Source organism: Oncorhynchus keta, chromosome 15 (assembly GCF_023373465.1).
Source record: "Oncorhynchus keta strain PuntledgeMale-10-30-2019 chromosome 15, Oket_V2, whole genome shotgun sequence".
Taxonomy (NCBI): domain Eukaryota; kingdom Metazoa; phylum Chordata; class Actinopteri; order Salmoniformes; family Salmonidae; genus Oncorhynchus; species Oncorhynchus keta.
Window position 1 is genome coordinate 11,105,803 of NC_068435.1, and position 23,121 is coordinate 11,128,923.

The window sequence follows — 23,121 nt, forward strand, 5'->3', positions numbered from 1 at the left end:
AGACAGTCTACTACTCTCAGTTCTGTTTTCCTATGTTTTGGGGGAAATGCACAACATTTCACATTTGCACATATCTGATTTCTACACGCATTAAATGAATTATACTGTAAAGTGTAGCTCTCTGTTCAAGATAGACCAACTTACTCAGCGCTGAATCCGAACGAAGATATTCTAGAATTCTAAGATAACCTACCCTTCTCCGCTACGGTCGAACGTAGGCTACACTGTGTCTGTAATCTCGGTAAGCATAGAATCTTTATCCCAACCCGGCAGTGACCGTTGTGCGACGTTCGGTTGGGGTCATAAACATGGCGTGGAGAGGATATTTTGTCAAATGGACCAAAACAGAATGTATAAATTCTGTCTCCACAGTTTCGAGAGGTAGCAGGTGAGCAATGGAGAGAGCCGGTTGCGCGATATATTCACGTTGGAACATTGTTGCGAACAACAACGAAGTTACGACATTGGTTGTTGCACTGGTTACCTAACCATCTTCTGACTGTAATTTTTAGACAACTTTACTGCATTAATTGCGGTAGTTAAGTGTGTAAATACTATTGCTACAATTTTAGCTTTGTTCAATATCAAAGCTGTATGGTTGTCTCGTCATTTATTTAGAATGACACTGGCCGTTTTCGAGAGCATGAAATCCATGTCGAATAATGGGTAAATGGTCACTGACTGACTGACCTACGGAGTAGTTATTTATAATGCATGGTGATTTGTAGACACTACACTGTCGGCTGTGATGTCGAACAAGCCCAATGACAGTCGCATTCAAATCTATTCAGCATAACGACACTTCACTGTATTTGGCATGGAAGGTTTGGCTATTGCTTTGCAAAATAGACCTAGTCCGTCACAACGCTATTATTATGTATCCACGCTTTTTGAGGAATACATGAATGAATGGTAAAAAGAAATATCTGCAACATAGGCCAGGGAAAGATCTCAATTGCATACACCTCCCTTCCCCTCTCCTTCTCAAAACCCATTGGATGAGAAAGCCAGAGATCCCGCCCCTCCGACTTTCTCCTCCAATGGGTTTTGAGAAGGAGAGAGAAACAAGGGGTTTGCAGTAGTGGTGAGGAGGAGTCTCTAGCTGTGTTGAATGCTTATACTAACCATACTATTTGTGACGTGAATTGTGTATATAGTATGCTTATTTATCATAGTATGGATATAGTTAGTATGCCAGAAGTTCCCAGATGTCGTACTAAGTTTGCCAAAATATGAAGTATACAATCAGAGGACACTATTTCCATACTTTAAAAGGCCCATAATGCAATTATTTAGCATTATGGGCGTGGCTTCACATCGTTTTCAGATTTGAAAAAAATGGCGGAAAATATTCAGCCGAACTACAATGAGAGCGATACAAAATCATTGCTTTAACTAATTAGGACAAATGTTGAGAAAATATTGAGCAATGTAATAAAGTAATGACTCCCGCCATCACAAAATCCTTCTGAGTCTGTGTGACCTGGGGACCTGATTAAGACAGAAAAGTAGGCTGATTTGAATTTTGTTATTGATAGTTTGAATTGATAAATTATATATATCATACAATTTGTCCACCACCTACTGTACAGGTGAGTAGTAATAAAGATCCCAAAAGGGAAAAATGCAGGGTAAAAAAATACAAAATATAATTAGAATAATAGTCAACTTTTTTTTTTAATCAATTCAAACTATCAATTACAAAATTCAAGTCAGGTGCCTACACAGGCTCAGAAGGATTTTGTGATGGCGGGACATTTCCTGGCGACAGTAGTAATTGTAGTGAAAACATGTAATAAAATAAGTCCTTGCAGTGCTTCTGCCTGTGAAGTCTTGGAGGCCCAAAAGCTTATCGGCTGCAGATATGTTGTTTATTCGACTCTAGTGCAGTACAATTAATAACTGTGGCTATAAATGCTACAAAATCTATCTTCTTCACAATAAGTGTCTCAGATCACTTGATTTTTGTTCCATTCTTGGACTTCACTGTTGTCCACTCATCTTTCTCGACAACTGTACTCGACATGCTTTCAGCTTCAAACGATACTTCTGCTTCCACCATTTCCACTTTTCCCTTACCTCACACTCGGACGGAGATGGATTGTAGTTTTTATGGCTTGATATCAGGAGATGGCGACGAAAAGTTTGATTAAACAATTCAGAGACTGAAACAAATAACTCAGAATAATTATTTAAGGTGAGCAAATCGATATACAATCCTGAAATCAGCTGTAACTGTCAATTGTAAAAAAAACAAAGCTTAAAACGATGCTTCAATTAATCTGAAACCAGAATATGAATGGTGAATTCGCTTCCAGACACGGAAGCTGTGTTCGAATACTAACATACTGTATTCTACATACTTAATAAGTATATACTACATACTATTAGTTGATTTTTGTATACCGTAAACAAACAGTATGCCTTCAGTTGAGCGTACTAGCTCTTTGCCTGTCTACTGGAAGTTGATGCTGTTATGCCTCTGGCTAGCTAGTTAGCATAACATAGTTGTTGGGAACACCGTTATACCAAAGAAGACTATCCATCTCCTGAATTAGCCCAGCTGGTGCACATGCGCAGTAGGCCTTAGCTCGTTTTCCCTGGCTAAACTATGCTAGTTTTTGTCCTCATTGCCAAACTTCAGAAATACTGCACCCTCAACTTCAAAACTCTTTTGTTAGTTATACAATCCTCCTCACCACTCCATATGATGTCCTTGTTTTAGCACTATCCACCCAGTTTTTAAACTTAAGAACATTGGTTTTTAATTTTTTTTCAAATTCTTTCAGTTTATTTTAGCAGGTAGGCCAGTTGAGAACAAGTTGTCATTTACAACTGCGACCTGGCCAAGATAAAGCAAAGCAGTGCAACACAAACAACACAGAGTTACACATAAACAAACGTACAGTCAATAACACAAAATAAAGATTTTTCTATTTATGTACAGTGTGTGCAAATGTAGAAGAGTGGGGAGGTAGGCAATAAATAGGCCCTAGAGGCAAAATATTTACAATTTAGCATTAATACTGGAGTGATAGATGTGCAGATGATAATGTGCAAGTAGAGATACTGGGGTGCAAAAGAGCAAGAGTGTAAGTAATAATATGGGGATGCATTAGTCGGGTGTGCTATTTACAGATTGGCTCTGTAAAGGTACAGTGATCAGTAAGCTGCTCAGACAGCTGATGCTTAAAGTTAGAGGGCGATATATAAGACTCCAGCTTCAGAGATTTTTGCAATTCGTTCCAGTCATTGGCAGCAGAGAACTGGAAGGAAAGGCGGCCAATGTAACTTTTGGCTTTGGGGATGACCAGTGCAATGTACCAGCTGGAGCGCGTGCTACGGGTGGGTGTTGCTATGATGACCAGTGAGCTGAGATAAGGTGGGGCTTTACCTAGCAAAGACTTATAGGTGAAATTATTGGTGTCTTGAAGATAAAATTGGCATCATGTATACTCTACTAATTAACATACACCTTTTTATTATTATTTTTTAACCTTTATTTAACTAGGCAAGTCAGTTATGAACAAATTTTTATTTTTAATGACTGCCTAGGAACAGTGGGTTAACTGCCAGTTCAGGGGCAGAACGACAGATTTTTACCTTGTCAGCTCGGGGATTTGAACTTGCAACCTTTCGGTTACTAGTCCAACACTCTAACCACTAGGCTACCCTAACGGAGAGAAATGCACAATACGGCAAACTTGGCAAAACTAGGAATTTGTGGTAAGTGCATGGAGGCCGCCATCTTTTTGCACCTCAGCTATAGAGCTCACAGCTGGTAGTTCCAAAACCCGGAAATGTGTTACCTCTGGTTCGTTCAGCTATCCGTATGGGGGAAAATGTTTTGGGATAAACGCTGAAGATGTTTTGTTGTATGAGATTTTGTTTTTAAAAAAAAAATCAAGTCAGTTAACCTTTTATGAATTATGAGGAATTTGTGCTTTGTGCTTGTTTTGATTACATAAATGCTTCAAAATTCACAAAAAGTAATATTAGCTGATGTCATAGAACAACATGTATAAGATCTCCTAAGCCTGTGTGTACCACAGACTTTACTCGTTTTACCATAAACATTATCCTCAGTGTTTATCCAAAAACCCTCCAAAAACTGCATTCATTTCCCCATAGGCTTTGTCCAACAAACCATGGCAGAGTTAGTGCCTACAAAAAGACGCCATTACTATTTCCCTAGGTCTTAACGTTCATCCGCATTGTGGCTGCCAGGAACTTACCAAACGGGGGCATTAGCAGTAGAGACCTGAGGTACAATGAGATATAGTATTCTTGCAAAACGCATTTCGTCAGCCCTCGATGAGCTGTGACCTATGACCTACTCATCTGGATGAAACCAAGGAAAAGATGAATGAAAACATCCACACATCCGCATAATCTGTAGATCTATGGATCATCTGTTCCCAACCAATGTGTGTTAACAAGTTGTCTTCCTGTGTACCCTTCTAAAGGTTCACCCTCCACCCCCAGCAGAGGTGTGGTTTCCGGAAAGAAGCAAGGAAACCAGAGACATGGAAGAGGGACCGGGTCATCCCAGAAGAAACGGGCCCCCCCCCCTCTGAGGCTGCCGATGCGGTGGTGTCTCGGAAAGCGGTGCCCCCTAAATCAGGACCCCCACCCCCTGGCGCGGCCCCCAGGCGTACTGGGAAGCTGTTCAAGCCCTTTATGTTCACAATAGGGGTAGGTTCTAGCCTTTTTTATTCCCCAAAAACGGTCATATGGGAAGTCACCGTTCTATAGTTTTCATGCATTTGATTCATATGTATTCATTGAGTATTCATATTTAACATACCGAATCATATACAGTTGAAGTCGGGAAGTTTACATTTCACTTAGGTTGGAGTCATTAAAACTAGTTTTTTAAACCACTCCACAAATTTCTTGTTAACAAACTATAGTTTTGGCAAGTCGGTTAGGACACCTACTTTGTGCATGACACAAGTAACTTTTCCAATAATTGTTTACACACTGATTATTTCACTTATAATTCACTGTATCACAAATCCAGTGGGTCAGAAGTTTACAATAACTAAGTTGACTGTGCCTTTAAACAGCTTGGAAAGTTCCCAAAAATGATGTCATGGCTTTAGAAGCTTCTGATAGGCTAATTTACATAATTTGAGTCAATTGGAGGTATACCTGTAGATGTATTTTGATTGACATCATGGGAAAATCCCAAAAAATTGTAGACCTCCAAAAGTCTGGTTCGTCCTTGGGAGCAATTTCCAAATGCCTCAAGGTACCACATTCATCTGTACAAACAATAGTACGCAAGTATAAACACCATGGGACCACGCAGCTGCCATACCGCTCAGGAAGGAGACTCATTCTGTCTCCTAGAGATGAACGTACTTTGGTGTGAAAAGTGCAAATCAATCCCAGAACAACAGCAAAGGACCTTGTGATGATGCTGGAGGAAACAGGTACAAAAGTATCCACAGTAAAACAAGTCCTATATCAACATAACCTGAAAGGCCGCTCAGCAAGGAAGAAGCCGCTGCTCCAAAATCACCATAAAAAAGCCAGATTACGATTTCCAACTGCACATGAGGACAAAGATCATACTTTTTGGAGAAATGTCCTCTGGTCTGATGAAACAAAAATAGAACTGTTTGGCCATAATGACCACCGTTATCTTTGGAGGAAAAAGGGGTAGGCTTGCAAGCCGAAGAACACCATCCCATTCGTGAAGCACGGGGTGGCAGCATCATGTTGTGGGGGTGCTTTGCTGCAGGGGGGACTGGTGCACTTCACAAAATAGATGGCATCACCAGGGGAAAAAATGATGTGGTTATATTGAAGAAACATCTCAAGACATCAGTCAGGAGGTTAAAGCTTGGTCGCAAATGGACAATTACCCCAAGCATACTTCCAAAGTTATGGCAAAATGGCTTAAGGACAACAAAGTCAAGGTATTGGAGTGGCCATCACAAAGCTCTGACCTCAATCCTATAGAAAATATGTGGTCAGAACTGAAGAAGTGTGTGCGAGCAAGGAGGCCTACAAAACTGACTCCGTTACACCAGCTCTGTCTGGAGGAATGGGCCAAAATTCACCCAACTTATTGCGGAAAGCTTGTGGAAGGCTACCCAAAACGTTTGACCCAAGTTAAACAATTTAAAGGCATTGCTACCAAATACTAATTGAGTGTATGTAAACTTCTGACCCACTGGGAATGTGATGAAATAAATAAAAGCTGAAATAAATCATTATCTCTACTGTTATTCTGACATTTCACATTCTTAAAATAAAGTGGTGATCCTAACTGACCTAAAACAGACCTAAAACTAGGATTAAATGTCAGGAATTGTGAAAAATGTATTTGGCTACAGGGTACGTAAACTTCCGACTTCAACTGTATAACATGTTTTAAATGTCTTTAAAACTTCTTACGGCTGAAATCCCGTTAATATATGACATATATATATATATATATGACAACAGCCAGTGAAAGCTTCAGGGCGCCAAATTCAAACAACCAAATACTCATAATTAAAATTCCTCAAACACACAAGTATTATACACCATTTTAAAGATTGTTGTTAATCCCACCACAGTGTCTGATTTCAAAAAGGCTTCACAACGAAAGTTTACCATGTGATTATGTTAGGTCGGCACCTAGTCACAGAAAAACACAGCAATTTTTCCAGCCAAAGAGAGGAGTCACAAAAAGCAGAAATAGAGAAAATTAATCACTAACCTTTGATGATCTTCATCAGATGACACGCATAGGACTTCATGCATGTTTTGTTGATAAAGTTCATATTTATATCCAAAAATCTCAGTTTACATTGGCACGTTATGTTCAGTAATGTTTTGCTTCCAAAACATCCGGTGATTTTTCAGAGAGCCACATCAATTTACAGAAATAGTCATAATAAACATTGATAAAAGATGCCTGGAATTATAGATAAACTTCTCCTTAATGCAACCGCTTTGTCAGATTTTTTTTTTTTTTAAAGCACTCCATGCAATAATCTGAGTACAGCGCTCAGATTGAAGCCATACAGATACCAGCCATGTTGTGGAGTCAACAGAAGTCAGAAATAGCATTATAAATATTCACTTACCTTTGATGATCATCATCGGAATGCACTCCCAGGAATCCCAGTTCCACAATAAATGTTTGTTTTGTTCGTTAAAGTCCATAATTTATGTCCAAATACCTCCTTTTTGTTTGCGCGTTTAGTTCACAAATCCAAATTCACACGGCGCAGGCACTTAGTTCAGTTGACAGTTCCATTACAGTTCGTAGAAACATGTCAAACAATGTATAGAATCCATCTTTATGATGTTTTTATCATAAATCTTCAATAATATTCCAACCGGACAATTCCTTTGTCTTTAGAAAGACAAAAACTCTTATGGGCGAGACTGAGCTCATGGCATTCTGCCAGACACCTGACTCAAACAGCTCTTATTCTCTCCCCCTTCACAGTGAAGCCTGACATCGAGTGGAAGCCTTAGGAAGTGCAATCGAACCAAATTTTACACTGTATATTGGATAGGCAAAGACTTGAAAACCTACAAACCTCAGATTTTTCACTTCCTGGTTGGATTTTGTCTCAGGTTTTTGCCTGCCATGTGAGTTCTGTTATACTCACAGACATCATTCAAACAGTTTTAGAAACTTCGGAGTGTTTTCTATCCAAATATACCAATAACATGCATATCGTAGCTTCTGGGCCTGAGTAGCAGGCAGTTTACTCTGGGAACTTTATTCATCCAAGCTACTCAATACTGCCCCCAGCCATAAGAAGTAACTTACAAGTAAATGTTCATCCAGTGAACAAAGCTGCACGGTGGGCAGTCCAAGAAAAAGGAAGGTAAGCTTGTCTGACTCCATGTTAGTTTACAGGGTGCTCCTTTGGTGCGGCCGCCATCTTGCAATACGAGTCCTTGAAGTCACGAGTGAAGACGGCCAAGGACGAGGCTGAGCAGGAGAAAAACGGAAAGGTAAGGGTGTGATGGAGATGTATTATTTGCGTGACAAAATGCAGGGTTTTGTACAGGATGCTTGAGGTGCTTGAATTTGGAACTTAAATACCTCAAATTTGACATTTTCTCAAGTTGGTACTTGAAAAGTACTTGAATTAAAAGAGGAGAACAGAAAATGGTCAAATGTTAATTTGGAAAATATTAGAACAATTTAGTGGTTTTGCTAATTAATTTCCAGGCAGACTACTGAGTTTTATTTCCTCATGTGTTTCGCACTCTGGTTGGGTTGCCAGGCGTGCTCATTCCCCCCACACTTCCACTCAACCAGGCAGGTACAGAACTGACTGATTAGGTGCCCCCAAAACGTCACATCGATAGCTAGAATGTTGGGCAAATGTAGATTCCAATATTTTTTTCTCGTCTTTAAAAAAAAAAACTTCTCCCCAAGTCCCGTGCAGACTCGGGAGAGGCGAAGGTCGAGAGCTATGCGTCCTCCGAAACACGATCCAGCCAAGCCGAACTGCTACTTGACACACTGTTCGTTTAACCCAGAAGCCAGCCGCACCAATGTGTCGGAGGAAACACCATACACCTGGTGACCGTGTCGGTGTGCATTGCGCCCAGCCCGCCACAAGAGTCGCTAGTGTGCGATGGGACAAGAACATCCCGGCCAAACCCTCCCCGAACCTGGACGATGCTGGGCCAATTGTGCACTGCCCCATGAGTCTCCTGGTCACGACAGAGCCTGGACCTCTAGTGGCACAACTAGCACTGCAATGCAGTGCCTTAGACCACTGTGCCACTCGCCAGGCCCCATAGATTCAAACCTGCCTGGCAGGATATTGATGTTTATGAATGGGTTTTGCCAGAACCAACCAGGGATGTAGTTGGAGGGTGAACGTCATTTACACACCTTTTTATTTGTGAAATAGCTTTTAATCACCTTTTCTTTTCTTTTGTTCATTATCGTTTATCCACTTATTATTATTGCTTTCCCAGTGTTGATCATCGCTCAGAAGGATTCTGGAGCTGAGTTCTAGTTGCATCCCCTACCTCTACGAATGATTCATGTATTCTCGCTATGTTCGCCTGCTCCCTCCGGATTTTCTTTATTTTGAGCAGCACCTTCATTCTCCACTCTGTCCAAAGGGAAACTCTGCCCGCGACATAGGTCAAGAGGTGAAATGAACTACCTCAGCCCAGACCTACAGTGGGCAAGTAGCAGAGAGACACCGCTGACAATGGGAATTATTTTAACATCCCTCGACTCCTGCCGTCTCAACAAACAACCCCTCCCCCTACAACTGGTAAATAGTTGCTGATATTTCAGTCAGACTTCTAGCTTGCTCAAGGGCTCTGTCTTTTAGCCAGCTAACTAGCTATAACTAGCTGGCTAGAAGGATGAAGTTGGAAGCTAACGGTGAACGGAGCCTGACCTCAGCAGGAACAGTTGACTGAAATTAAGATAGCTATAATTCGAAAGATGGGCTGCTAGAAGTTCTCATAACAAAATAGAGTAGTGAGACAAGACAGTGGTGAGTCAGGCTGCAATGAAGGAGGCAAAGGAGATACACAGAGAGGAAGCATTGAAGCCAGCAGGGAGACAGGTTAGTAGTACAGTGGTTCCCAAACTAGGGGGCCGGGACCCATGTGGGGTCCCCTAAAATTTAAATGGGGTCCCCTGAGAGAATCTTTAATCTTATCAAACACATTCACTTGTTTCTCTTCAAATGGGTATAGAACGAAACATTTCAGAGTCAACTAAGATACATTTTATACTGTCAGAATTCACTTTCATGTCATTATGTGTTGGGACAGCCTGTGGGACCTAAAATGTAGTGACATTTTAAGACTATTAAGACAATTTAATATGTACACTGAACAAAAATCTAAATGCAACATGCAACAATTTAAAAGATTTTACTGAGTTACAGTTCATATGAGGAAATCAGTCAACATCATCAGTCCTGACTTACCACTCTGGGGCGGCAGGGTAGCCTAGTGGTTAGAGCGTTGGACTAGTAACCGAAAGGTTCCAAGTTCCAATCCTTGAGCTGACAAGGTACAAATCTGTCGTTGAACAGGCAGTTAACCCACTGTTCCTAGGCCGTCATTGAAAATAAGAATTTGTTCTTAACTGACTTGCCTAGTAAAATAAAGGTAAAATACATTTTTAAAAAATGAAGTGAAACATGTATTATTGAGCAGTGGTGTAAAGTACAAATACTTTAAAGTAGTACATAAATAATTTTTTCAGACTATCTGTACTTTACTATTTATATTTTGGACAACTTTTACTTCACTACATTCCTTAAGAAAATCATGGACTTTTTACTCCATACATTTTCTCTGACACCCAGAAGTACTAGCTACACTTTGAACGCTTAGCAGGACAGGAAAATGGTCCAATTCACGCACTTATCAAGAGAACTTCCCTGCTGCCTCTGATCTGGTTGACTCACTAAACACACGCTTCATTTGTAAATTATGTCTGAGTTTTGGTGTGCCTCTGGCTCTCTGTAAATATAAAGAAAAGAAAAGTGTGCAGTCTGATTTGCATAATAAAGAATTTGAAATGATTTATACTTTTATTTTTCATACTTAAGTATATTTTAGCAAATACATTTTTGATACATAAGTATATCTAAAACCAAATACTTGTAGACTTTTACTCAAGTAGTATTTTACTGGGTGACTCTCACTTTCACTTGAGTCATTTTATGTTAAGGTACTTTTACTCAAGTATGACGCTTGGGGACCTTTTCCTGCTGGCTTTTTCCTGCGCTTGCTGACTTTTTTTACTGGGTGACTCTCACTTTTACTTGAGTCATTTTATGTTATCTTTACTTTTACTCAGGTATGAGGCTTGGGGACTTTTTCCACCACTGTTATTGAGTAGAACTTGTTAGGTAGTGATGAATAGTAAACTTCTTTTTTTTTTGTGGTGATATACTGCCATCTGTGGCCGACTAGAAACAATTGCATAATGGGAACATTTAATAAATTGATGGTCCTTGAAAATGTATTTGAAAGTCCTTGAATTTGACTTGCCACTGTCTGTACGAACCATGAAAATGACAAATGTGTGTCTCCTCTTGTATTTGGATCCTAAGGCATCACAAGACATGACATACTGGCACAACTGGTGGAACCAGCTAACATACTTCCAGAAACAGGTCATCCTGCTCATGTCCTTTGTAGACGATTTCTGGAGCAGCCTGACTGAGGGTCAGCAGATGGCCACTGGTAAGGATCCCTGAAAGGGTGATGGATAACGGGGAGGAATGGGCGACTACGGCCCAGGAGGATCACAGTGTGTGCTTCAGATGTCGTTCCAGCCCAGCTCTAACACTCCTAATTTAAAGTGGACTTATGGTTTAAATTTTAAAGGCCATGATTAGTTGATTTGTAGTGTGTTAGAGCAGGGATGGAGCAAAAGCTTGCACACACTGTGGCGGCTGGTGCTTACCCCTGAATTGAGGGTATTACGGTCAACAAGATAGAGAGGCTGCCTTAGGACCAGCAAAGACATAAATGTTCAAAGCATGAGTTGAAATTTAGTTGCATCATGACATAGAATCAAGGTAGTGTTCATTAGGACACAGCGTAGAACGAAAAATGATACGGAGCGTTTCTTATTGGACATGTTCAGATAGTAAACGTTTGACATCGTTTGCTTACATTTCGTTGCCTACCAAAACATGACCCTGTGCATTATACAGTCTGTGCCTATATCCATAAGTGTTCTCTCTGTCCAGATGTGACCCGTTCTCTGTTAGCTACCTTTTTAATACCCTCTAACCCTTTGTTCCCATCATCTCTCTGTGATAGGGATCATAGCGGTCAATGCTGTGGTGCTCTGCTGTTGGCGAATACCCTCCATGCAACGATTCATGGTCAAGTACTTTACTGCCAACCCAGCCTCCAGTAAGTACTGTTTCTGTGTGTGGTGGTGGCCCGTTGGGGTTGAGTCATTTCAATGCAGCTAAATAATGTTGTTATTTTTGGTCGATTTTTAGAAATCCCTCCCAACTCTACAGTGATTTGTAGTCACACTCTCTCCTCCCTATAGTTCTCCTGGACTTCAGTCTGAAAGCCTGCATTATCAACACACATCAGGGGATACATTATCCTGGAGAGAAAGAGCAGATCTGTGCAAAAAAATACTGTTAATAATAATAATATAATAATATATGCCATTTCGCAGACGCTTTTATCCAAAGCGACTTACAGTCCATGTGTGCATACATTCTACGTATGGGTGGTCCCGGGAATCGAACCCACTACCCTGGCGTTACAAGCGCCATGCTCTACCAACTGAGCTACAGAACCACCTGTTAGCCTCCATTTTAATTTTGCTCAGTGATAAGACTGACTCGCTTCTCCCTTCCTCTTCCTCCCAGAGACGCGGTGCCTTCCCATGCTCCTCTCCACCTTCAGCCATTACTCTATAATCCACATGGCGGCCAACATGTACGTCCTGTGGACCTTCTCCTCCAGCATCGTCTCTCTCCTGGGGAAGGAGCAGTTCCTCGCTGTCTATCTCTCTGCTGGTACCAGCCTACATAGTGTGTGTGTGTGTGTGTGTGTGTGTGTGTGTGTGTGTGTGTGTGTGTGTGTGTGTGTGTGTGTGTGTGTGTGTGTGTGTGTGATGTCTGTTCATTTGCGTGTGTTTGAGTGTATATGTTATTTTCAGAGACTGCTGTTGACTCTCGTCTCTCTACATTGTCAGGCGTGATCTCCACTATGGTGAGCTACTTGTGTAAGACCAGCACGGGACGCCTGCATCCCTCTCTTGGGGCGGTAAGAGTCCTCACATGTCCCCCATTTGTGGTACACTTTACTATACAATACTGTCCACTTGTTCATTACTGTAGGACCAAAGAATATCGTACTGTGATTTCTTTAAACCAGGAAACATACACACATTATTACATTGCTGTTATGATTAAAATGGGAGTTGGTGGTTTAGTGATAATCAACATTACTCACGTCTCCTCTGTTTATTACCGCGGTCGTTCCTGGCTCTGACGTCACTTCCTGTGATTTGACTTCCAGTCAGGGGCCATCATGACGGTCCTGGCCGCGGTCTGCACCAAGATGCCCGAGGCCAAACTGGGAATCATCCTCCTGCCCATGGTCAGCTTCACTGCAGGCAACGTGAGTGATGTCATGTGTTTGTGGCAGGGGTGCCTGTGTATGAACACGTCAAGCAAAAAGCAGTGGTAACGACATTCCACTCATCTTCACTGAGGGAAACAGGAGAGCAATAACAAGTGTCTGTGAATGAAAGACTGGGGGTCTGTGAAAGCAATGTATATAACATAGTTAATCTGCGCTCAACACGTCTATTCATTGTAATTCAAAGTGTGTATAACATATATGGTGTGTCATCTGTAGGGTCGTGGGAGGCAGAGTCTTACCGCGCGCATTGCTCTTTTTTTAGGCCTTGAAAGCGATCGTTGCCATGGATGCAGCGGGGCTCATTATGGGATGGAGGCTGTTTGATCATGCTGCTCACCTTGGAGGAGCCCTCTTCGGAGTGTGAGTAATTTGATCACTGCAGAAATGGGCGACTGGACTCACCAGAGCCCAAATGGCATATCTGTATCTGTAAAACTGATTTCATCATGCATAGCCGCATCCCCAAGCCAATATTAGTGAGGTGATTCATATCCACAAGTGAGAGATGGGGGAAAATGTTTGACTATGAAATTACATAAGTTTTGTATCCTTTTTCAATTATGACAACAATTTACACAAATAGTTGCACATTCAAAGACTGTTAAGACAGTGATTTCTGGACCTTTTAGGATGTAGATCTGGTCAAATTAGATAGAGCCTCATAATACCCCTATGACCCCGGACACCTTATAATACCCCTATGACACCAGACACCTTTATAATACCATAATACCCCTATGACACCAGACACCTTTATAATACCCCTATGACCCCGGACACCTTATAATACCCCTATGACACCAGACACCTTTATAATACCATAATACCCCTATGACACCAGACACCTTTATAATACCATAATTCCCCTATGACACCAGACATCTTATAATACCATAATTCCCCTATGACACCAGACACCTTATAATACCCCTATGACACCAGACACCTTTATAATACCATAATTCCCCTATGACACCAGACACCTTATAATACCATAATTCCCCTATGACACCAGACACCTTTATAATACCATAATTCCCCTATGACACCAGACACCTTATAATACCATAATTCCCCTATGACACCAGACACCTTTATAATACCATAATTCCCCTATGACACCAGACACCTTATAATACCATAATTCCCCTATGACACCAGACACCTTATAATACCATAATTCCCCTATGACACCAGACACCATATAATACCATAATTCCCCTATGACACCAGACACCTTATAATACCATAATTCCCCTATGACACCAGACACCTTATAATACCATAATACCATAATTCCCCTATGACACCAGACACCATATGACACCAGACACCTTATAATACCATAATACCATAATTCCCCTATGACACCAGACACCTTATAATACCATAATTCCCCTATGACACCAGACACCTTATAATAACCATAATACCATAATTCCCCTATGACACCAGACACCTTATAATACCATAATACCATAATTCCCCTATGACACCAGACACCTTATAATACCATAATTCCCCTATGACACCAGACACCATATAATACCATAATACCATAATTCCCCTATGACACCAGACACCATATAATACCATAATACCATAATTCCCCTATGACACCAGACACCATATAATACCATAATACCATAATTCCCCTATGACACCAGACACCTTATAATACCATAATTCCCCTATGACACCAGACACCATATAATACCATAATACCATAATTCCCCTATGACACCAGACACCATATAATACCATAATACCATAATTCCCCTATGACACCAGACACCATATAATACCATAATTCCCCTATGACACCAGACACCTTATAATACCATAATACCATAATTCCCCTATGACACCAGACACCTTATAATACCATAATACCATAATTCCCCTATGACACCAGACACCATATAATACCATAATTCCCCTATGACACCAGACACCATATAATACCATAATACCATAATTCCCCTATGACACCAGACACCATATAATACCATAATACCATAATTCCCCTATGACACCAGACACCATATAATACCATAATACCATAATTCCCCTATGACACCAGACACCTTATAATACCATAATTCCCCTATGACACCAGACACCATATAATACCATAATACCATAATTCCCCTATGACACCAGACACCTTATAATACCATAATTCCCCTATGACACCAGACACCATATAATACCATAATACCCCTATGACACCAGACACCATATAATACCATAATTCCCCTATGACACCAGACACCATATAATACCATAATACCCCTATGACACCAGACACCATATAATTCCCCTATGACACCAGACACCATATAATACCATAATACCATAATTCCCCTATGACACCAGACACCTTATAATACCATAATACCATAATTCCCCTATGACACCAGACACCATATAATACCATAATACCATAATTCCCCTATGACACCAGACACCATATAATACCATAATACCATAATTCCCCTATGACACCAGACACCATATAATACCATAATTCCCCTATGACACCAGACACCTTATAATACCATAATACCATAATTCCCCTATGACACCAGACACCATATAATACCATAATTCCCCTATGACACCAGACACCATATAATACCATAATACCCCTATGACACCAGACACCATATAATTCCCCTATGACACCAGACACCATATAATACCATAATACCATAATTCCCCTATGACACCAGACACCATATAATACCATAATACCATAATTCCCCTATGACACCAGACACCTTTATAATACCATAATTCCCCTATGACACCAGACACCTTATAATACCATAATTCCCCTATGACACCAGACACCTTTATAATACCATAATTCCCCTATGACACCAGACACCTTATAATACCATAATTCCCCTATGACACCAGACACCATATAATACCATAATACCATAATTCCCCTATGACACCAGACACCTTATAATACCATAATACCATAATTCCCCTATGACACCAGACACCATATAATACCATAATACCATAATTCCCCTATGACACCAGACACCATATAATACCATAATACCATAATTCCCCTATGACACCAGACACCTTTATAATACCATAATTCCCCTATGACACCAGACACCTTATAATACCATAATTCCCCTATGACACCAGACACCTTTATAATACCATAATTCCCCTATGACACCAGACACCTTATAATACCATAATTCCCCTATGACACCAGACACCATATAATACCATAATTCCCCTATGACACCAGACACCTTATAATACCATAATTCCCCTATGACACCAGACACCTTATAATACCATAATTCCCCTATGACACCAGACACCATATGACACCAGACACCTTATAATACCATAATACCCCTATGACACCAGACACCTTATAATACCATAATACCATAATTCCCCTATGACACCAAACACCTTATAATACCATAATACCATAATTCCCCTATGACACCAGACACCTTATAATACCATAATTCCCCTATGACACCAGACACCATATAATACCATAATACCATAATTCCCCTATGACACCAGACACCTTATAATACCATAATACCATAATTCCCCTATGACACCAGACACCTTATAATAACCATAATACCATAATTCCCCTATGACACCAAACACCTTATAATACCATAATACCATAATTCCCCTATGACACCAGACACCTTATAATAACCATAATACCATAATTCCCCTATGACACCAAACACCTTATAATACCATAATACCATAATTCCCCTATGACACCAGACACCATATAATACCATAATACCATAATTCCCCTATGACACCAAACACCTTATAATACCATAATACCATAATTCACCTATGACACCAGATACCATATAATACCATAATACCATAATTCCCCTATGACACCAGACACCATATAATACCATAATACCATAATTCCCCTATGACACCAGACACCTTATAATACCATAATACCATAATTCCCCTATGACACCAGACACCATATAATACCATAATACCCCTATGACACCAGACACCATATAATACCATAATTCCCCTATGACACCAGACACCATATAATACCATAATACCCCTATGACACCAGACACCATATAATACCATAATACCATAATTCCCCTATGACACCAGACACCATATAATACCATAATACCATAATTCCCCTATGACACCAGACACCATATAATACCATAATACCATAATTCCCCTATGACACCAGACACCTTATAATACCATAATACCATAATTCCCCTATGACACCAGACACCATATAATACCATAATTCCCCTATGACACCAGACACCATATAATACCATAATACCATAATTCCCCTATGACACCAGACACCTTATAATACCATAATACCATAATTCCCCTATGACACCAGACACCATATAATACCCCTATGACACCAGACACCATATAATACCATAATACCATAATTCCCCTATGACACCAGACACCATATAATAACCCTATGACACCAGACACCATATAATACCATAATACCATAATTCCCCTATGACACCAGACACCATATAATAACCCTATGACACCAGACACCATATAATACCATAATACCCCTATGACACCAGACACCTTATAATACCATAATACCATATAATACCATAATACCATAATTCCCCTATGACACCAGACACCATATAATACCATAATACCATAATTCCCCTATGACACCAGACACCATATAATACCATAATTCCCCTATGACACCAGACACCATATAATACCATAATACCATAATTCCCCTATGACACCAGACACCATATAATACCATAATACCATAATTCCCCTATGACACCAGACACCATATAATACCATAATTCCCCTATGACACCAGACACCATATAATACCATAATACCATAATTCCCCTATGACACCAGACACCATATAATACCATAATACCATAATTCCCCTATGACACCAGACACCATATAATACCATAATACCATAATTCCCCTATGACACCAGACACCATATAATACCATAATTCCCCTATGACACCAGACACCATATAATACCATAATACCATAATACCCCTATGACACCAGACACCATATAATACCATAATTCCCCTACGACACCAGACACCATATAATACCATAATACCATAATTCCCCTATGACACCAGACACCATATAATACCATAATACCATAATTCCCCTATGACACCAGACACCATATAATACCATAATTCCCCTATGACACTGGCCACCTCATTCATGATATTTCCATATTATCCTCATTGATTAGACTAGTTGTTTTGTGTTCATTTAAAGCCATCTTAATTAGACTTAATTTCACTGAATATAATACATTTCTAATAGTAATTAATCCAAATAAAATAGTGGTCGTATTTCAGTTTAGTCGTAAGTAATATAGATGTCCTGTATGGCTCAGTTGGAACTTGCAACGTCAAGATTATGGGTTCGATTCCCAGGGCAACCCATACATAAAACGCGTGACTATAAGTCGCTTTGACTAAAAGCATCCGTTATTATTATATTTTAAATAATATTGATGAATGAATATAATCCATACTGTCTTTCCTGCAGGTGGTATGTAGCATATGGCCACAAGCTGATGTGGAGGAAGAGGGAGCCACTGGTCAAGGCATGGCACAGCATGAGATCTCAGGCCCCTGGTGGACGGGGCAGGCCTGGGGGTTCGGGCGGCGACGGGGGCAGACCTGGACCCCCAACATAGCACTCTGGGAAGTTGGCCCATAACCACTGATCAGGTGTCAGATATTCCTCACCCCAATTGGTTAGGATTGGCTGTAGGGGGTATCAGAACCTAAATCTGTGGTTAGGGGCAATCTTCTACCTCAAGAAGCCTTTTTTTGGTACTTATGCCTGGTGATATCCAGCTGACAGCTGTGGAGGGCGGGACCCAGCACCCCAAACCTTTGTTTTTCTAATTTGGCGCGTTCCTCTGCCCAGGCGTTGCTGACGCATGCCTTATCTGATGTCTGGATAGGTATTTTAAGTATCAGCCAACCACATCATATGTTATAGCAATCTGGAGCCCGACGGCACAGTCAATGACGTGGCACGCAACCATTGGTTGATGCATGCAACATCTGAGCAGGGGAATGCAACCAATCTAATCAGAGAGAGTGGACATATTTGTGACTTAAGATGGCAGTCTTGTTTTAGGAGGATTTCAGACAGTACTCTATTGTAACTAATGGATGAATGATTCATTTGGTTTGATAACAGTGACTGTACTCTAGTACAGATGATGTTGGCTTTATCATTATGGGGTAGTTTCTATGAAGATGTGAGATGTTACCATAGAGATATTGTATTACATAATGTATTCATATTCTATGTCCATGGTTGATACAGAGACTGCTTCCTGTTCTCTAAACCTGACTTCCTGTTTGTAAGGAAGTGGTTAACGGAGAATGACCGTCCTGGACTAAAACAAAAAACTTCCTCATTGACCATAAGAACTTCAACTTCCTTGTAGTATGTAGGTGTGCTGGCGCTGCCAGAGGTTTCTGAAAGGTTGAGGTGCTTATCTTGGTAAAACATTTTGTAAATCCTGAGCCTTACAAAAAAAGGTACATAACACGCCAAAAATGTCCTCAACACTGCGGTACTCTTTTATTAAAAAGGTCACCATCTTCACTGGGGTAGTACATTTGGGTTTAAAGGGATACTTCAGGATTTTCCCAGAGTCAAGATGAACTCATGGATATCATGTTTATATCTGCATGCAGTAGAGGTAGTTTTGCTGCACGCAGCGCTGGCACAAGGCAGTTTTTCTGGACCCCTGTAAGGTCGGAGTTCGTTCCCCTCCTCCCTAAAATAAAAATCCATTCACAAAGTATAGACTACAGATTGCTGTCCGTGGTGCTGAAATTGCGACGTGTCTATGCAGCGGGCCGATCGAATCAACCTGGTCTCGGAGCATTTCGTATTGTTCTGTATGTAAATTCAAGACACACCATTTAGTATGATATGTTACGAATTTGCAGACGTACAATGTAAAAAAATGTGCAAAACGAGTTAAGAAGTCTAGCTAGGTGGCTAACAATTTGAGACTCCCCCGAGCTTCTGAGACATTGTACATTATATGTCCATTACGCTGCACACAATTTAAACTTAGTCTTGAATGATGTATGCCAAGATATACCAGAGATAAGATATTGCTACCACACAACTCAAACACAGGATCACCAGTATGAATAAAATCGCAAACCACCCCCCCCCCCAGAACTGTTGTCCAGTATCCTACACAGCTTCCTGTACAGTTACTCTTTCCGGAACGTTTTGAAGGTGGTAATTAAGGAGAATGAGAGGCTCAATTAAGGATGTTGCAGAACTGCTGTATTTAAATCACCACTCCCTGCTGATGCTATGGCAATCAAACTGTTTTTAACTTTCGCTTTTGCGGGGAGATCGTTTTATAAAAACTAAAACTCACAAAGAACTACTTAAGAATTAAACATTAGGGTCTCGGTCTGATATGCGTTTTTGAACACCTGCCCAGTGGGAACAACCTGGTTGAAAAGACGTCAGTATGACATATTTTTATGACTGCTCATTCTGGTTGGAAAAGGATGTTGTTTTTACGTATTTGTCTGACGACAATACGACCAGTTGGTCAGAATTGTGACCATTATATTATGTAGCCTACTGGTCATAGTTAATACCGTCATAACCTGGTAATGACCACATGACTACAGTTTATTACCTACTGTAAAAAAAAATATTGCAGAGAATAAAGTTGGAAATTGAAAACGGTGTTCATTACATTTCTGTGTTTCCATAGTCAACAATGGAAGTTTAGATCTGCAACATATTCTTACATTTTAAAATAGATCAAGCAATAGCAGAAACAAATCGACGTCACCATTTTTTGTACACCTGTATACATTAATTGTTTCATAATTCACCCACAGACAGGGACAAAGAGTATATAAAGACCCATTGTGTTTTATTATAAGAGTGGTGTGATTGGGTAGGTCCTCATCAAGGACCTCTGAGCACAGAAGTCGACCTGGGTCGTAGTGACCCTCCTGAAGAGTCGTGTGATGGGTCAGATCTGGAGCGTAGTGGCCCTCCTGAAGGGTCGTGTGATGGGTCAGATCTGGAGCGTAGTGGCCCTCCTGAAGAGTCGTGTGATTGGTCAGATCTGGAGCGTAGTGGCCCTCCTGAAGAGTCGTGTGATGGGTCAGATCTGGAGCATAGTGGCCCTCCTGAAGAGTCGTGTGATGGGTCAGATCTGGAGCATAGTGGCCCTCCTGAAGGGTCGTGTGATGGGTCAGATCTGGAGCGTAGTGGCCCTCCTGAAGAGTCGTGTGATGGGTCAGATCTGGAGCATAGTGGCCCTCCTGAAGGGTCGTGTGATGGGTCAGATCTGGAGCATAGTGGCCCTCCTGAAGGGTCATGTGATGGGTCAGATCTGGAGCATAGTGGCCCTCCTGAAGGGTCGTGTGATTGGTCAGATCTGGAGCATAGTGGCCCTCCTGAAGAGTCATGTGATGGGTCAGATCTGGAGCATAGTGGCCCTCCTGAAGGGTCGTGTGATTGGTCAGATCTGGAGTGTAGTGGCCCTCCTGAAGAGTCGTGTGATGGGTCAGATCTGGAGCATAGTGGCCCTCCTGAAGAGTCTGGAGTGAAGAGAATTAGTGCATTACAACCTTTATCAATTTGAGATTTTAAAAGAAAACAACTAGAAAAGGAGATTCCTGAAGAAACTTTGGACTCAGCTGGCTATGAATATTTCCATGTGACTAGTTGAAGACGTTTATGGCAACTTGCTCATGTACATGTAACCGATGTGAAATGATTAGTTAGTTACCGGTGGTGCGCGCTAATAGCGTTTCAAATTGGTGACGTCACTCGCTCTGAGACCTTAAAGTAGTGAAAACTGCACTCTTGCAACAGCTGCATAGTGCGGATCCCAGCCTATGGAAGAGTGCTGAAGAGTGCTGAAAAACAGTCTTTTGCACTCCCTGTCATTATCCTCTTCTCGCTGGCCCATTGTTGTTTCGACCACATGTTCTTTCAGATTACTACTCACTACGCTTTGCCGTTTGTTTGAAGTGGGGATGTCCGTGTGCTTGTATTTCTCCCATAACTCAAACTCGCGTAGCAGTTTTTCCACACAATTGGCCTTGGCCTCTGGAGCAGATTTCTCTCCCTCCCCGCCACTTTGATCTGATGCTGCCGGTGTGCCCTGGCCAATTTCTAATATCCATCATGCTGTCAGCTACTTACCTAACTGTTATCATTAGCAAAATTCTATCCAGCTGCACGTTGAAACTTTTTTTTTATATATTGTTTTTACGTAGTGCGCAACTTTGAAAAGTACACTTAAAAACGGTCAAATTGACCCCGCCCTTCTACTGTGAAGGCCAATCCCTTTTTTCAACTGGTAAAATGTGTATGACGTTCGTATGCTGCATGCAAGGCAGTTGCATGAATGAAGCATACACAACAAATCTGTTGGCATGACGGAGGGGGCAGGTTGTGGGACAGAATAGGGATACACAGAACTGAGGGGGCATTGCCCCCTTTTGCCCCTTCGTGGCGCCGGGCCTGGATGGGTGACCGGTAAGCCAGTGCACGCAGAGACATAAAAGTGATATCCACAAGTTCTTTAGGGAAGTAGCGAATTCTTTAGTGCTAGTAACCAAAAGGACGTTGGTTCGCATACCCAAGCCGACAAGGCGAATAATCTGTCTGTGTCATATTTTAGACTATCTGGTATTAGTACATAAACCTAAATGTAGGATACAAGTGCAAAATAGCCTACACATCCAAATAATGCTTTTGGCAGATAACATTAACATCAATCCACAGAGGTAAAAAGGACATTGTCGAAGTTGAATTCAATAAGATAAAAGCTGCAAAAGGAGAGTTGAAAATAAAGAGGGGGGGGGGGGGCAGAAAAGTAATGTTTGGGAA

At 41.0% G+C, this 23,121-nt stretch overlaps 1 protein-coding gene across 1 annotated transcript; it reads left to right on the forward strand.

Annotated features, from left to right (window-relative positions):
- Positions 1–216: 216 nt before the first annotated feature.
- Positions 217–19,833, forward strand: LOC118373357 (presenilins-associated rhomboid-like protein, mitochondrial). Its single transcript, XM_035759466.2, has 10 exons — positions 217–388; positions 4,467–4,695; positions 7,867–7,971; positions 11,067–11,199; positions 11,785–11,880; positions 12,357–12,506; positions 12,686–12,756; positions 13,012–13,113; positions 13,400–13,497; positions 18,754–19,833. Exons 1-10 carry the CDS (start codon positions 309–311, stop codon positions 18,902–18,904), a joined length of 1,215 nt encoding a protein of 404 aa, XP_035615359.1. The 5' UTR covers positions 217–308; the 3' UTR covers positions 18,905–19,833.
- The last annotated feature ends 3,288 nt before the right edge of the window (positions 19,834–23,121 follow it).